The sequence below is a fragment of the Acyrthosiphon pisum genome, chromosome X (genome assembly GCF_005508785.2).
Source record: "Acyrthosiphon pisum isolate AL4f chromosome X, pea_aphid_22Mar2018_4r6ur, whole genome shotgun sequence".
NCBI classification, from domain to species: domain Eukaryota; kingdom Metazoa; phylum Arthropoda; class Insecta; order Hemiptera; family Aphididae; genus Acyrthosiphon; species Acyrthosiphon pisum.
The window spans coordinates 6,139,149-6,156,399 of record NC_042493.1 but is presented as its reverse complement, the minus strand read 5'-3'; the positions used below and the strand labels follow the sequence as shown (position 1 = coordinate 6,156,399).

Here is a 17,251-nt window from a genome sequence, read left to right as displayed (position 1 = left end):
CAAAAAAAAATTAAAAATTAAAAAAAAAATTAAAAAAAGGTGGGTAAGTGGATGTCGCTCTGCTGTACAGTAGGTTACAAGTGGGTCACTGTATAATGGATAGTATTAATTTGAATTCAATGATATAATATCACTGTATAAGAAAAACGATTCTGAGCGGAGACAGTTTGTCAGTCTGGGTATTAGACATACCTATTATAGGTATACTTATCTATAGAATTAAAAAAAAATTTATCTATAATAGGTATCAATAATAAGTTCCAAATTAATCATATCACAATATCCATTAGGTAATATCAATAATAAACCGTGGTAGTATCATAGATATATAATCGTATACTTTAGAAGTTTCAAGTACCCACAAATAATATTATACAATCGCAACAAAATAACTAAAATAGTTATTCCAGGTTTTTTAATATGTAATTTCGTCAAAATTCGATCTTCAAATGCTATAAAAATAAACTGTGCCTATGTATTTTTAATATTTTTTAACTGCTATTGTAACAATGTATCAGGAGCCTTGTATTAATTTTTTACACTTTTTGGCCCAACAGATAAAATTTTATTGATATTTATAGAAAAAAAAACTAAAAAATTTGAAAACTTACAATGTCCGTAAACTGCTCAAAAAGAGTTATATTATTTTCAAAATTTTATCATATATAGAAAATGCTAATATAAACATTCAGTGAAACTTTCAAGTTTCTACAGTCTCTTGTTTTTTAATTACAACAAAATAAGAAAATCGTTACGTAAGAAATCGAGTGAATATCGAATGTTGTAAAAATATGAATTTGAAACGCTCATAAAAATTTAATTTGAGTTTCTTGTAGACATTTTTTTTTTGATAAAGGTAGATTATCCTATAAGCAATCTTGTATTACATTTTAAAATCTTAGTTCTAAAAATAAAAAATTTTACGAATTATTAACTCAAAATACTTTGCTAATTTTCGTGATTTTTACATATTGTGTCAATTTTTGAACTTTAAATGCTAATAAAAAAAAACTGTGACTAAGGATTTTTAATAATTTTTAAATCTCATTGTAACAACATAGTAGGAGCCTTGTATTCAATTTTCAAGTATTTTTACTCAACAAATAAAGTTTTATTGACATTCATAGAAAAAAAAACTAATTAAATTGGAAACTGAAATTGTCCGTAAACAGCTCAAAACAAATCAAAGTATTTTGAAAATGTTATGGTGTATAGAAAATGCTAAGATAAACATTTAGTCAAAATTTTATGTATCTACGGTCATTTTTTTTAAAGTTACACCAAAAATCAAATTCAGTTTTGTGAAAAATCGATTTTGCGTAAAAATTCCCGTTTTTCCTTAATTTTTCTTTGGTTTTTCTTGGAGCTTTTGAAAATTACTGAAAATCGAAGCATTATTTCGACTGCTTATCGAGTACACAGACACAAAAAAAAATTAAAAATTAAAAAAAAATAAAAGAAAAACACACATCATTGTAAAATCAATACATTCATCGTTCCACTCAGAATCTAAAAGTATTTAAATACTTTTATTTGAATACTTTACATGACTGAAAATCGCCGATACTTGAGCACAGATTATATTCTTACCTAAATGTTTGATAATAGGCCAATTCACTATAATATCAAAACTAATAGCGTATCATGTTTTAAGGAATAATATTTAGGCAATTCATATGACATGACCATTTGAATTATGTCTATATTAAGCAATCCTGGCCAAGTTAATGATAATTTATAATTGAGTTAAGTTAAGTTGATGGAAAACATTTTAAAAAGTTTAAAGTTAACAGTTAACCTATTTTTTTTTTAACTCAGTTAAGTTAAAAGTTATATGAACATTTTCAATTAACTTATTAACTTAAATTAAATTAGATATTATTTTTTTTAATATATATATAAATACCCAGTAATATGGTTTAAAATAATAAAAATCATAAATATTATTGAACACAGGAAATAGCCAATAGCTTTTCTATACATAGAATTAAATTAAAAATATATGAACTAATAGAGATATGTATTGGGGACCAAAAGCATACGAAATCGAAAATGCTGAAATAAATACAATCTTTTGATTTATAAATAAATAACTTATTTATGGCAAAAATATTTTATAATATGTTCTTGAGAATTGTACATTTGTGATTTGTAACTATATCAATATAATAAGATAATATAAAATTATGTACTTATTAGTTATTAGTATTTATTAATTATTATTATTACAATATGCCTATAGCCACAGTATGGTATGGTAGGTATATCTTTAATCTTTATATATACGATACACTTATATATTATTATAATATAATATTATGTACAAAAAAGGCTATTGCAATAATATGTATTTACTATTTAATTAAGTTATTTTTCTTAAAAAATTCTGGTTAATGGAACAAGAAATTAATTTAACTATATTTTTAAATTCCTATTCTAGTAAAACATTGTTATGTAATATGCAACATCAATAATAATTTTTATTTTTATTATATTTATTTTTTAATTATTTATAAATTAACTTAACTTGAATTTAATTAAAAGTAACTACGTTATTTATGAAGTTTATATCAATTAAAATAAATTAAGTTAAAAATTAAGTGATGAAAATTAAATTTTAAAAAGTTAACTTAAAAAGATAAAATTAACTTAACTTTAACCTTTTAACTCGTTTATGCCCAGGCTTGATATTGTTGTAGTATATTGATGAGTAGTAAATTAATATTAGTGTGTGAATTGCCTAAATATTACTCCTTAAAACATGGTACGCTGTATTATATTTACGCTTTGTTCGTAGTTATTTAAAACTCATTCTATCCTATTAACGACACGTCTGTACGCGGGCAAACGCTACAATACTAATAAATATTAATAATATATCAATATAATATATTGTAGGTACTTATTTCATGAGATTTGTAAGTAGCAGTAAGCAGTAGGCCAATAAGCCACTCTAAAAATCAAATCGTACTCTAATTTTGTGAGTTACCTACCTATCATAATAATATTATATATTTATATAATGCCAATTCATCTCGCTTTCAAAATGCACAGTGCACTTCTCCCCATCAAATTTTCCTAGGATTGTACCTAAAATTATTATAACTAGGTATATATTTTGTATTATTCATCATATTCTTATAAATTGATATTATAATGACAATTTTATAAACAGTGATACACAGCTACACAATTTATTGAGGCGTGCACACACGAGCGAATTATCATGTACTTTCGTGTGCGAGAGTTGACGGGCATTCGGGAGTTTTCGTCAGCGTTCGTCGAATGGGTCGAATAGACTCGCAGTCGCATTGCACTTATAGTGTGCCCTGGATAAACAATATGTGTACTCCCCCCCAAAAAATGATAAAAAAATTATCAGTTTTTAATTGTTTAGTTATAATTGTTTATTTATGAAAATGTTGTTAAAAACATAGATAATGATGATAAATTATTTTATTTATTATCATAATGTATAACAACGCATACATACAAAAAAAATGACAAAAATGAATAGTTATCATTGATTGTCAAAATGAGTAAATTACGCCATATGACCGTATCATAGTCATGCAATGCAAAAAATCCAAGAAGATACTTAAACAAATTTTTAACAAAAATAAAATGTTATTTATATATTACACTGGTGCCTGGTCACCCCCTAAATGTATCAAACATTGTCCCCCCATTAAAGATGACCCTTCTCGCATGAAAACTGTCAAGCCGATCACTATCGGCATTTCAGACTTCAGCCATGCTCTCGTGTAGTCGTGGGACGTATATCAGCTATATAGCAGGCTGCTATGGGGTTCAGCCTGCAGCCGGTATAACAATCCAAATTTCAATGACACCCGTACGGCGCTCACGTCCTAGCATCGAACCGCGGACACAACTTCAAACCGGTTGACTGGGCCGATACTCGATAGTCAGATTTCTGTGTCCAACATCGCCCGGTGCCGCGGGCCAGTACTGGCTTACGCACGAGCAGGCGCGCGCCCCACACTGAACACGGACGACTGCAGCGCCCATAATCGTAATCGGCCATCGGCGTACACATTCCGTATTCCTGCGATTCCGAGCGTTTCTCGTGTACTCTTCCCACGTCGTCCATCATTCGTTTCGCCGACGTCCGTTCTGCAAGCACGCATCGCCCGCCTGACAGATTTTTCTTGTCGATTTTCACGAGTTTCGTCGCAACAAAAACAGCAGGTAAATATTTTTCATCCGAGTTATCGGTCCGGCAAATATGTTGTTCAGCGTTTCGTGCGGCTCCGACCTCCGTGGCGGCCGCCCGACTCGCACGCATGTTTTTCCGTCGTTGTTACGCAATCGGTCCGGCGAAAACAACGACGTCGTGGTTGCCGCCGACATATTTTGTTGTGCGCGTTTTAGGTTAGGTGTACGCTTCATTGCCTCGGACTGTTGCGATAATAATTGTAATTATAATTTTATTATAATGTATATGTGTATTGCGCCACTTGGTTCTGGAATTCTCTCGTAATTCGTATTATACCTATGCATAATTTCTGCGATCATTTTATATTTTATGTTTTACGCATTAGATTCCCCCACCCATAAATCGATCACTCGTTTCCTTATGCAAATAAACTTTTTTAAACTCATATAAACGTAATATTATGCAATAATTATTATGCGTTTATGCGTACCTAATGTATTAAAATATCGTAGGAAACCCCAGTCCATTTGGTTTTTACATTTTTTCATTATCCTCCAACAAGTTATTAATAATCTTGTATAACAAATTATAATTATTATTGATATTATAGTCATTATTCATTATGGTTCTGCATTATTTACTTGGGCTTACTCCGGTTATTATTATTAAATATATTATAATCAATGGTCTGCTAACGACAATATGACATTGGTATTAAGTATATGTAATCAAATTAATCATACTTCACTAAACCGAGATAATGTTTTTGAGTATTGACATAGTACCTAAATAATATATTATAATATTGAAATTATTAAATAATTTGATATCAAATTAAAAAAAAACCGAACCATAAGTGTAATTTTATATTTATTTAAATAATTAATTACTTTTACAATCAAAATGTAAAAAGGTACTTATAATACAAATCATTTTTATTTGACTAATATATTGTGAAGTACATATTGTAGGTACATATTATTATGTACATAATATATCTACTGTACCAGGTATCTACTTGATTTAAAAATAATATTTTTTTTTGTTAACATAAAATTATGAAATTTAATTTTTATGCTGATCATATAATTTCTAAGTTAAATTATCTTGGGTTAGTTAATAATATAGCTACTTATAATATCTACTTAAATATAAAATTTCTTGCATGTTAAGTGTTTTAATAAATTATTTAGTTTTTGTTGTATTAATAAATATTTAGGTATTTGAATAACAAAGAGTAATTATACTAAACAATAATTATAATCATAAAATATTATGCAACAATCATATTTTGTAATCAGTGCTCCTTATAAACATTTTGAGAAGAATAATTATAATTAAAATATAGATTAATGACACCATAATCTACAATCTTAATATACTATGGGTACATAAATCAATAACATAGATTATTATTTAATTGTGATGATTAAGTAAAATATTAGTATTAGTAAAAATATATAATAGTTAGGTACCTATCTAGGATAAATAATTTAATCAACATTATTTATTTTTCAAACATTTTTGGAATAGTTACCTATTATGATTTTATCTACCAGCAATTTAACAAGTTTATAATCTTAAAAAAAAAAAAAAATTATATAATATCTTGAATTTTTTCATTTGTAATATCACAGTGTCATAACATGTCTAGGAGAGGTAGATGAGGTGGCAATATAGATTGTCAAACTTATGACCAAAGATTATACCATATCAAAAACGTAATGAGCAGTTCTAGAAGATACTGTATATTTAATAAATTACAAAAATCAAATAATAAATGGGTATATAACAATTTGATAAGCTGCCTTATCGCTCCATTTGACTTTTGTCCACGGACACCTTGTATAAATTTATCGTACCTGCCTGGCTACCTCATTACGTTTTTTTTGTAATTTGTTCGCATTTACACTTGGAAGTACTTGAATATTATAATATATATTATATTTTCTTTAATTATTAAGATATTTACATATTTAATTATTTTAATTAATTATGTATATATAGCGTATAGTCATGGAAAGGTTAGGCTAACCCATATATTTTATCAATATTGGCTATATCACATTATCACTATTCACTTGTATTATATTTTACTGTAGCTGAAAACATGTAATATTTAGGGAAGGCTCCATTTATTAGTTTAAGGTCTTGTGTTTTACCTGATATTATTATTGCCAATATACGTATATTATAAAGAAAATGATTTATTTTTACAATATATTCTTGATTTAAATTTTCGAAATAATTGATTTTTAAATACTAATAATTTTTTTTTATATAGAAAAATGGTTTTAGTACTTGAACAACCAGCCCCAAAATTCAAGGGCACTGCTGTCGTCAATGGAGAGTTTAAAGACATTTCATTAGAATCATTCAAAGGAAAATATGTTGTTTTATTTTTCTACCCTCTGGACTTGTAATATATATTTTATTTTATATTTTTTTTAAATGTATAATATTAAATTTGTTTTTTATTTTTAGTACTTTTGTGTGCCCAACTGAAATTATTGCATTCTCTGATCGGGCTAATGAATTTGCGGCTATCAATTGTCAGTTAATCGCAGCTTCATGCGATAGCCACTTCAGTCATTTGGCTTGGGTAAACACAGCTCGTAATGAAGGTGGCTTAGGAAAAATGCAAATTCCTTTGTTAGCTGATAAGTCTGCTTCTATTGCCAAGGACTACCAAGTTTATAATGAAGCCACTGGAATACCATACCGTGGGTTGTTTATCATCGATGATAAAGGAAACTTGAGACAAATTACTATCAATGATTTGCCTGTTGGACGGTCTGTCGATGAAACTCTACGTCTTGTTCAAGCATTCCAATATACTGATGAACATGGAGAAGGTATGTCTGATGAAAAATCTTAAATTTTTAGGAACTTAACATTTGTTTAATTTTAATTTTAGTTTGCCCAGCCAATTGGAAACCAGGTAGCAAGACCATTAATCCATCAAAATCCAAGGACTACTTCAAAACAGTTGAATAAATGTATCACATCATAACATCTAAACGTTATGTTTCTTTTTTCTAATGAATTATTTTTCTATTTATCTTATTTAAAATAATTTGTTTAGATGACAAAAAGTTAAATTTTTGGGAATAAGGTATTACATTTTTTTTTTTTAAATCAAGTAGCAGTTCCATAATTAATGCATAAGTAATAAACATTTTTTTATCCAGATTATTATTTATTGCCATATAAATCCAGTTTAATTTAAAAATGTCTTTAGTTATAAATTAAATAAAAGATTTTCCATTATATTGTGTATTTTATTTGGAATTAATATTAGTTTTGTACTCCTACTATATTTGAGGGAAGCAATTAAAATTTACTCTGTTCAAAATAAGAAACACAAACGGCGGTGACCTGTTTTTGTCGGTGGCAGTCAAGTAATACCAGTGCCCACCCTACCAAGTCGTCAATCTATATACCGCTGTATAGTATTGCTGTGCTCGTCTCACAAGTAAGCCACCGTTTGTGTTTCTTATTTTGAACAGAGTATAGAAGTATTACTTGTATAATTGTATGTATCACACTATATTGGTTATTTACATCATCTGAATCATTACAAATTTTGTCATTTACAAGAATAATTAACCCACAAAACAAATTGGTTAAAAAAAGTGATATTCAGTGAAATGGATTTATAGGTGTGTTGTGATGGTAATAATATTTTGTTGTAAAAATGATCTAATCCTCATCCAGGAAGTATTCGTACTAAGTAGTATCATTTTTTCTACAGTTTTAAAATTAAACCTGATATATTATATTATTGACATGAAAAAAATGATTTAAATTTTGGTTTTTTTGGTATTGTATTAATTGTGACATTTTATACATGGACGACTTTCAAAAAGGTTGGGCTATTTGTGCCTGTATGTTGAACATTTACTAATATGTTTGTAATATTTTAAGGGTGTCTGTGCCGGTTTTTTCAATTTTATGAAATTCTATAAAATTTGAAAATCATATTTTATATTTTATCATTACCTTTATTATAATACTTTTCCACTAATCCACTGCTCGATACCTATTACGGTGTATTATATCAACGAAAATGACTTCACAGAAAAAACATCGGTCATTGATCCGAATTTCAAAATGTTTCTTTTTTTAAATAAAAAAGAAATTAACGAAATCCTACTATTCTACAGTACGCCAGTGTTCCCGTAAGTTCTGTTTTTGTACTAAAAAACGCACCGACTCCGACGCCCTTATAAAATAATAAACATGAACACTGAAGAGTGGTTTTTAGTATGAGAAATATGTTATGTAATGCTCGCTTAGATCATTTTAACGTCATTTTTTTTGATTATACATCGAGAAAACGTCGCTGCGGTGAGCAATCTAATCAATAATCTTTAGTCAGTGAAAACTGGCAAGGCGTCAATAATTTATATAATAATAATAAGGTCCCGGGGATATGAAATTCGGTGATTCGCGCGGGTAACGTTCACACGAAGTCTGAGCCTCTGAGCACGCACGGTGCTAAAAAAAGTAGCATTGCCCAAAACCCAAATTGAGGTAATATGATAATTTATCACGAATTTTCGCGGCGTAGCGCGTACAACCACGGAGTTATATCCTCTCCGTCACGACGAGCGTTAACCACCTCTCCAACCTCCACGTACTCAACCACGGACGTTTTCAATGACGGATAATAATTTGTGTAATCACTATAATCATCGTTGCCGCCGAGAAATAAAAAAAAAATAGTCTTATTATTCTGTGTGGTCCAAGGCCAAGTAGACTGTAGAGCTCAGCTGCAGCTGCCGCCACAGAAATACACAATCATGACAAAATAACTATTTTGTCATGTACACAATAAAATATTATGTAAATGTTGAAAAATATTAGGGAATCACAAATAATGTGCATAATACATTGAGTAAATAATAAAAATAACACGATAACACGACTGTTGTAGTTAACACAGGTCGCGGGTAATGAAGGATTTGGTTGTTGTATAACTGTTGATAGTGTCATCGCACAACAATTTTGTTGTTGATTTCCTACACGAACTAGCCCAAATTAATATTAATTAATCGTGATTCTTGATTTCCTACAACTCGTGATAAAAGTAATAAAATATATTTTATTATTGTTGTGGGCACTTTTCAGTTTTTCGTGCAAGGAAGCCGGTGATCGGGCATACTTGTTACTGTTATCATAGCGCGTAATTAACATTTTTTTATTCTCCCTTTATCATTCTAAACGAGGTTTTGAAATTTGAATAAGCGCTGGTGCTTATTGTTTACAACAAGTAGGTATAGTACTCATACTTACGTCAAGTCCATTTCTACACGGTAAAGGTCATTTCTATTGGAATCCAAGCGAGTCGAACAAACTGCTTTCACGAGACGATTCGACAACGTCGCCGTCGCCGCCGCCGCCGCCGCACGGTAATAACGCGATTTATATTAATTATTCGATTTCGGTTATGGTTTTACAGTCTAAAGAATAATAATTCATAGATAGATACAACCCCCTTTAATGTAGTAGTTGTGTCCTGCTTTCGTCTAAGCTGTTGTCGCTATTTCCTTTTTATCCGGTATGTTTGCAATTTTTGATGATCTGAACGCGTCAAAAATAATGATCAGTCTATCGAGATATTATGCTATCCAAATACGCCATACACTAATGGGTTTTATCAGAATTGGTCTAAAATTTAATATTAACTTTGTTTTGATTATCATGTTATTAGAGTCATCGGTCCAACAATCGCAAAAGAAAATGATTGGGAACGTTAAATGTTATACTTGTTGAATAACTATGTATCTAGCTACATATTTAAATAATTGAATTTTGACAGAATAATTGAGATCCAAGTCCACAATATGATCTACTTACCTTAGACTGCAAAATAATTTCTGAATGTATTCTTTGTTTAGTAATTCTCTAAGTAATTCTTTACGAATTAGTAATAAGCTATGGCCGATGACTAGGTAAAGCTAGGTTTATTAGTTAATGCTAGGATTTACTAATCTTACTCAGATTAAACCAAAAAATATAATTTTATTTGAGGTCTTAACAAATGAGTTGTGACCTAGTATGTAGGAAATCATTACAGTAAAAGCTGATTGATCCATAACAGAAAACTAATATGCATTTTTACTAATAATTAAAAATTGTAAACCAAGTTATTCACAACATTTGATCATACATTGTTAAAAAGATAACTGAAATATAAAATCAATGACCTGTTTTTTTGCCTATGACACTTTCACAAATGTCATACCTAACTGGTGTTGATTTCTTTTATTGTTATATTGTTATTTGCAATTGCAAATGTATGCATCGTTTCTGAGCACTATCTGAGCGTTTCTTTCCCTCTGTTTACTGCTGCTCGCCATAGCAACCATTATTATTTATTAGTAATAAAATATGAGTATCATTAAAACTTGATAAATGTTTTATAAACATTTTATATTTTATATTTAGTGTTTTATAAACACTAAATTGTTTTATTTATTGAATGTCAACTTTCTAAAATATAGTACCTAGTGTAAATAAATAATAATTGATTTTCTTAAATTAAATTTTTTTTTTTTTTTTCATAAATTACTTTAATAAGTTAATAACAGATATATTTTGTTTTAATAATGTTTAATAATTTTCAAACAAAAAGAATTTATGTTGATCAACAAATATTTAATTTAATTAACCCATCAGTGATCTCTATTTTTGATAACGCTGTTAGTCGTATACTCACATGTAAGTGTTGTGCTCAGTATAGTTTTTGGCAATTTTACTAATGATTTTACTGTAAATCATAATTTTAAGATTATAAAGGTATAATAAAGATACTTCCTTAATAGTTTTGTTATGGTAAAAACTAGTGATGGGTCAAACTGTTTGAATCTCGAACTGAACCAAACCCTTGATGTTCAGAACTTGGTATGAAAAAAATTAAAACAAACTATCAAACATTTTTTATTGTCCGAATATTGAATATTTGTCGAACCACATAGTACAAAGACCAAATATGTAAAATTCTTCAAATTATTTAAAAAAATATATCATCACTATTTGCTATATAGAAATAATAAGACTATTAGAGACTGTGTACCTACATCAATTGCTAATTTGTTTTTGTCATATTTATGCAATTGGAAAAATCTGTTTTGGGTAAACCCCTCGTAATATTCCGATACTGCGGTTGTATTGTTGATAAAAACATGTTTACAATTTACATTCTATATTTCTATAATAGGTAATACGAAAACTCAACATAAATGATAACAAATGTTGAGTTTGGGTTTGAGTTCGACTTAAAATGGTTCTAGGTTCGATTCGGTTTGGGTTTGAAAAAATAATTTAAAGTTTGGTTTGATTTAAAAAATCAGGGTTTGATTAGTAAAAACACCTTATTTTATTTTTATTTGTTTTATGAACACTGAAGAGAATCTAACTTCTAACTTATGATTCTACAATCTATGCAGTGATATTTTTTGTTATCCGTTTTAATGTATGATTCAATAACAATAACCATTAAACTAAGGTAAAAACAATGGCAATCATTGTGGCGATAGCTGATAAGTTCCTTGTGACTAAATTACTGTTCTTCGATAGAAAGCCAAAAAAATTCATAAAGTCATATCATTTAATTTAATTTATTTAAGGAAATATATAGATCAAAGTTTTTAATAGTTTCAGATGAACTAGGCGAGAAACTAAACAGTGGTGTCTTAAATACAACCACGGCACTCACATCGCAACCACTAGCAGGTATATAACTTGGTTTTTAATTCTCAATTATTAATACAAAAATCATATTTAGCTCTCGGTTATGGATTAGTCAGATTTTACTGACATAATTTTTTATATCCTATGTTGTATAAAACGTTTATAGTAAGATCCCGAATAAAATTAAGCTTTTCAGCTTTTATTAAATACAATTGGTAAATCCTAGTATTAATTGGTAAAGCATAGATTACACCTAATGATTGGGTTTTATTGGTAACAAGGGCGCCCGCAGGATAAAATCCCACCCGGGGCAAGATCAAAATTATTATTTTAAATCTTAATATATTTCTAGTATTTTTATTCTAAAATAGCATAACCTACATTAAACAGAAAAAAACAACATTATGTCATCACATAAGGCCTTTTATTTGTAGGTTTACAATACAATATTAATATTATTTGAATATATATTAATGTAGATGTCACAAATTAATTATATTTATATTAATCATCAAATAAAAATTGTATGCGTCTTGGTTGCATACAAAATGATTGTATAACATCTTCAATAATTTTTTGTTTTTGCTTATTAACAAATAAATAAATATTTACTTCAACCTGTGATTGTGACGAACCACTTTTTTCAGCAGCATTAAATTTTCTTTAAAAAATATGAATACAAAGTTGTATTTCATTTGCTCATGATTAAAAGAAACTAATTACTACAATGTCACCACTAGCAGAAAAATGTACAACTTATAACACAAATTTTAAAAATTAATATTAATAATTAACACACTATAAGTAGTAACGCGACTAGTCAACATCAACACACTTTCTCACATTATAACTCGAAACTCAAAAGTATAAAAATACGACACGTAAATGATACGAAAATGAAAAATATGAGTTCCTATTATAATGAAACCATATAAATATTGTTGTGGTCATTATCATTCATCGCTGCCGTCTACGTTTCTAAAAATAGATGAAAACAAAATCACGTACTATAGAAATGCATCATTATTACGGAAACGTTTGCCGCACCAACATGATGTTAAAGCCAAGATGGCTAGAATTACCACATTCGGCCAATACACGGAGTTTCATAGGCCTGATTATTATAATCATTGTAAACTAATGAATACATTAAAGATTATTTTTTTAGATTATCTAAAAATACAATAATTTTTACATAACTTCATAAATGAATCTCAATTGAGTCAATAACATTATGTTATAATTAATATGCGTGGCGCCGTGGCATTAAATAAACAATAGTTTAAAAAAATTCCCAGTAGGGGCAATGGCCCCTTTGGCCCCCCCCTGCGGGCGCCCTTGATTGGTAATATTATATATTCATTTATAGTAGGTAGTATTGTATAGCCGTATAAGTATTCAATACTTATAATGATGAATAAAGATAATTATTTGAAAATTTTAACTTAATATTATCTTTCCTTAGTATTGCAATATATATAGAGTATAGACAGTGGATATTGATATCATATTAATATTATAATACATAATTTTTTTTTCTTATATAAAATCGTAGCCTTTTTTATATTTAAAGAAATATTTACTATAGTAAATAGTAAATACAATTTTTAATTCCCAAAAAAATCAATGTATTCAATCAATTGTATTACCAATTACTGAGCTAATTACCTAAATTTCTTTTTTTTAACCTTAAAGGTGTCAGTGCTAATCTTCCACAATTCTATAAAATGTTAAAATTATATTTTATAAGTTAATTCATAGATGCTAATTTCATTATACCTAATACTTTTCCATTAATCTTCTGCCCAATACTTATTTAGGGGGTTGATAGGTATTTTATATAACCAAAAATTAAACAGGAACAACTCATGCCTCATTGATATGTAGAATTTTGATAATTTTTTTTTATTTAAAAGATCAGAACTTTTTTCAGGTCGGATTTTTATTTTACTTAAAGTAGTGTTTGACAAATAACAAATATTGTGCATTATGCAAATGCATACTTTTGCTTCTATAATTATAACTTTGATTTCTAAAAATCGGGTTTTGATCGGACCTGAAAAATGTTCTCTTCAACAAAATCAATAAAATCTGACTATTTTACAGGATGTGAGAGTTTTTCCCGAAGACTCGTGCAAGACTTGTTTTTGTACAAAAAACGCACCATCTTCAACGCCATTAAAAGCTGTTACCAATTTCTTACAATTAAATAAGTAATTCTATTTTACTAAATATTTAATTGCTTATTCTTATACATATAATAAAATATAATCTAATAATTATTTTGCAGGTTTTGAAATATTCAATTCAGACATTTCAATCAAATAATACACAATGTCAATTAAGGATGTACGTTTTGGTTTCAATTTTCTCACAGACACAAATATCAAGGCATGTATGGATTCTGTAAAAGAATTGGAACTCACTTTTGCCTGTTTACCTGTGTCAAGTCTTAGGTTAAAATCTAATTCTAAAGTATTAGATCCATCTAGTACTGTCATGAATCCTGAGTTTTGTCAAAAGTGGTGTCATTGTGTTGTTGCAAGCATTTCTCTACCTAATGTTGATTCGGAAATTGAAAGTACCAGACTAGAAAATCAAAAATCTTTTACACAAGACATTTCATGGGCTTCATTTTTAAATGTATATTGCATTATGTTTGAGTTACCACTACATGGAGATGTTGTAAATTTGGTTAGATTGCTAGACAATCAGATTGATATATATATAAATTCTGCTGTATTAATACAGTTTTGGGCATTAGTACCAATAGTCAACTTAAAAACAGACCCGTGGAAAAAATGGACTAAATTCATATCATCAATAAGAAATGTAAATAGAATAAAATTAGCATTGGAAATTGGGCCTGAACTACCTAGCGATGAAGAACTTGACCGTTGGTTAGGAGAACCAGTTGCAGCTTTAGTAATACAGTCTAAAATATTTATGACAAATAAAAAAGGTTACCCAGTGTTATCTAAGCCTCATCAAAAATTTATCAAAAAAATGTTCAATATAGGCTGTCAAATTGTAATATCTGGACAGCTAGGTATTAAACAACAATTCAATTATTTAGGCTATCTATACCAAAATACTACATCATTAACCCCTTATAGTTCTGACTTTATAAGCGGCTTTGAAGATTATCTTCAGACACCATTACAACCATTGAAACATAATTTACAGTCGTATGTTTATGAGACATTTGAGCAAGATCCTATTAAGTATTATGAGTATCAAAGAGCAATATCAAAAGCTTTAATTGATAAATATGAAGATAAAGTACTTGTTGTGTATGTTGTTGGCGCTGGCCGTGGTCCATTAGTAGATGCTACCTTTGAAGCAGCTAAGGATGCAAATATTAAAGTCAAAATAAGTGCCATTGAGAAAAATGAAAATGCTTTACCATCATTATTTTTTAAAAATAAAGAAAAATGGGAAAATCGTGTTACTATTATTAATGAGGATATGCGGTTATGGAATCCATCAGAAAAATGTGATATTTTAGTATCAGAGCTATTGGGGTCTTTTGGTGATAATGAATTATCTCCAGAGTGTTTAGATGGAGCCCAAAATTATTTGAAAAAAGATGGAATCAGTATACCTTCAAGTTATACTTCTTATCTAGGACCAATACAATCACGCAAATTGCATGCAGAAATATCGTCCATTAGGAAAAATAACGATAATTGTAACTTTCAAAAACCTTATGTAGTACAATTAAACAATGTCTATTCTATAGCTCCACCAAAACCCCTTTTTACATTTGTTCACCCCAAAAAAAATTTAGAAGAGAGTAATAACAGAGATGGGTTTTTGAAATTCAATATCTCCCAAGATTGCGTTTTGCATGGATTTGCTGGTTACTTTGAAACTGTACTTTATAAAGACGTGCGTCTTAGTATTGTTCCAGAATCATTTAGTGATGGCATGTTTAGTTGGTTTCCTGCTTATTTTCCTCTAATAAAACCCATATTACTTGATAAAGGAGAAGAAATTCAAATCAATTTTTGGCGGTGCAGTAACAAGTTCAAAGTGTGGTATGAATGGTGTATGACAAGACCGTATCAGAGCATTATACATAATATAAAGGGAGAAATGTATTTTATGTCACTCTAATTTTGTTTACTTTGAATTGTTAATGTGTTTATTTTGTAATAATTGAAATATATTATTTTTATTCTAATATATTATCAAATTACAAGGTTATAAAATATTTTTGACGACTAATACAAATTTGAATATTTATTATTTATGTTAAAGAAGCTGCCAAATGGTTGATGATAATGAAAATTTTGTCAACTTTAACCACTACAATTTTATTTTGTATACAATTTTTTTTATATATACTTTATAAAATATTTTTTCCAATGATTGTATGTGTTTAAATAGTCTTTCTTTTTAGAATATTAACACTATTAACTTTAATATTATTGTATTTTACCAATTTTCTTTTTTAAAACACATTTAAAATAAATGTATATAGCCTTAACTTTTCATTATACTATTTTTAGTATACTTACATTGAAATGAGTTATATCTACATACATGTTGATCAGGCATATCAAACACGTGGACCCGCTGCAAATTTTTTTATGGTCCGCGATTACCTTAATTAATAATTAATTGTAAAAATAAATTTATAAAATAAAAATGTACAATTTTCATTTTGTGTCATAATTATGTTAAATTCTTAGAAATGGCTTCGTCCAATAAGATTTCACTCAAAATAGAAAAGTTAGTGGCAGAAAATAGAGATGTCAAATATTGTGAACTTCAAAAATGAATTATTAATTTGATTTTTTTTTGTCATTTAAACATTACTTACCTCATTTATAATAAATCAATTTTTTATAATTGAATTAATAATAAATGTTAATGAATTTAATTGTACCGGTTGTGTTTGTAATGAATAAAATAAAAAATTTGTATAAAATATTAATTGTTTTGTAACATTTTTATGTGCGGCTGTCGGCTGCATAGTAAACTTTTCAATATTTTTGGCTTAGTTAATACGTTGAGTTGGACATGCCTGATATAAATTGTGTATATACTACTTAAATACACTGTTGCTTAAAATTGTTACTGTAATGTGTGACTGCACAATAGCTAACCAAACAAAACAATGCTATTAGTTGTCATAAAATGCTTAAGTACCTGTTTAATAGTAAAAATATTTATAAATATTAATTTAGTGCAAGTACCTATCAAGGGTTATAATATTTTGTATGTTTATATGAAATTGTATAAGTAACCAAACATTACACAAATAAAGCTGTATTGAACTATTTTAGACAGTCAAACACACATGATTTATTTTTTAAATAAAATAATGTAAAAAGTATTTTTAGTATTAAATATTAATATATGATAATT

General features: G+C 28.2%; 2 protein-coding genes across 5 annotated transcripts; both read left to right on the top strand.

Moving 5' to 3' along the window:
* The first annotated feature begins 4,027 nt into the window (after positions 1–4,027).
* On the top strand, positions 4,028–7,449 carry LOC100161272 (peroxiredoxin 1). Of its 2 annotated transcripts, none has more exon segments than NM_001293546.1 (4): positions 4,028–4,209; positions 6,462–6,596; positions 6,662–7,032; positions 7,095–7,447. In NM_001293546.1, coding segments are annotated over 3 exon segments (582 nt in total). In that variant the 5' UTR covers positions 4,028–4,209; positions 6,462–6,465; the 3' UTR covers positions 7,175–7,447.
* Positions 7,450–9,084: 1,635 nt separating this feature from the next.
* Positions 9,085–16,593, top strand: LOC100159228 (protein arginine N-methyltransferase 5). 3 transcript variants are annotated; one of them, XM_008188109.3, is made up of 4 exons: positions 9,085–9,591; positions 11,846–11,917; positions 13,982–14,088; positions 14,166–16,593. In XM_008188109.3, the coding sequence occupies exon 4, from the start codon at positions 14,210–14,212 to the stop codon at positions 15,992–15,994; it is 1,785 nt and encodes a 594-aa protein (XP_008186331.1). In that variant the 5' UTR covers positions 9,085–9,591; positions 11,846–11,917; positions 13,982–14,088; positions 14,166–14,209; the 3' UTR covers positions 15,995–16,593. The 3 variants fall into 3 exon arrangements, with proteins under 3 accessions (XP_008186331.1, XP_003246708.1, XP_001945001.1); XM_003246660.4 differs by having other exon boundaries at positions 11,840–11,917; XM_001944966.5 differs by lacking the exon at positions 11,846–11,917.
* The last annotated feature ends 658 nt before the right edge of the window (positions 16,594–17,251 follow it).

Bases quoted from the DNA above. Each gene is read 5' to 3' on its own strand.
- LOC100161272 (XM_008188107.1), top strand. From the start codon at position 6,466: ATGGTTTTAGTACTTGAACAACCAGCCCCAAAATTCAAGGGCACTGCT. The intron at 6,597-6,661 runs GTAATATATATT...TTTTATTTTTAG, and splicing joins TTTTTCTACCCTCTGGACTT to TACTTTTGTGTGCCCAACTG. The intron at 7,033-7,094 runs GTATGTCTGATG...TTTTAATTTTAG, and splicing joins TACTGATGAACATGGAGAAG to TTTGCCCAGCCAATTGGAAA.
- LOC100159228 (XM_001944966.5), top strand. From the start codon at position 14,210: ATGTCAATTAAGGATGTACGTTTTGGTTTCAATTTTCTCACAGACACA.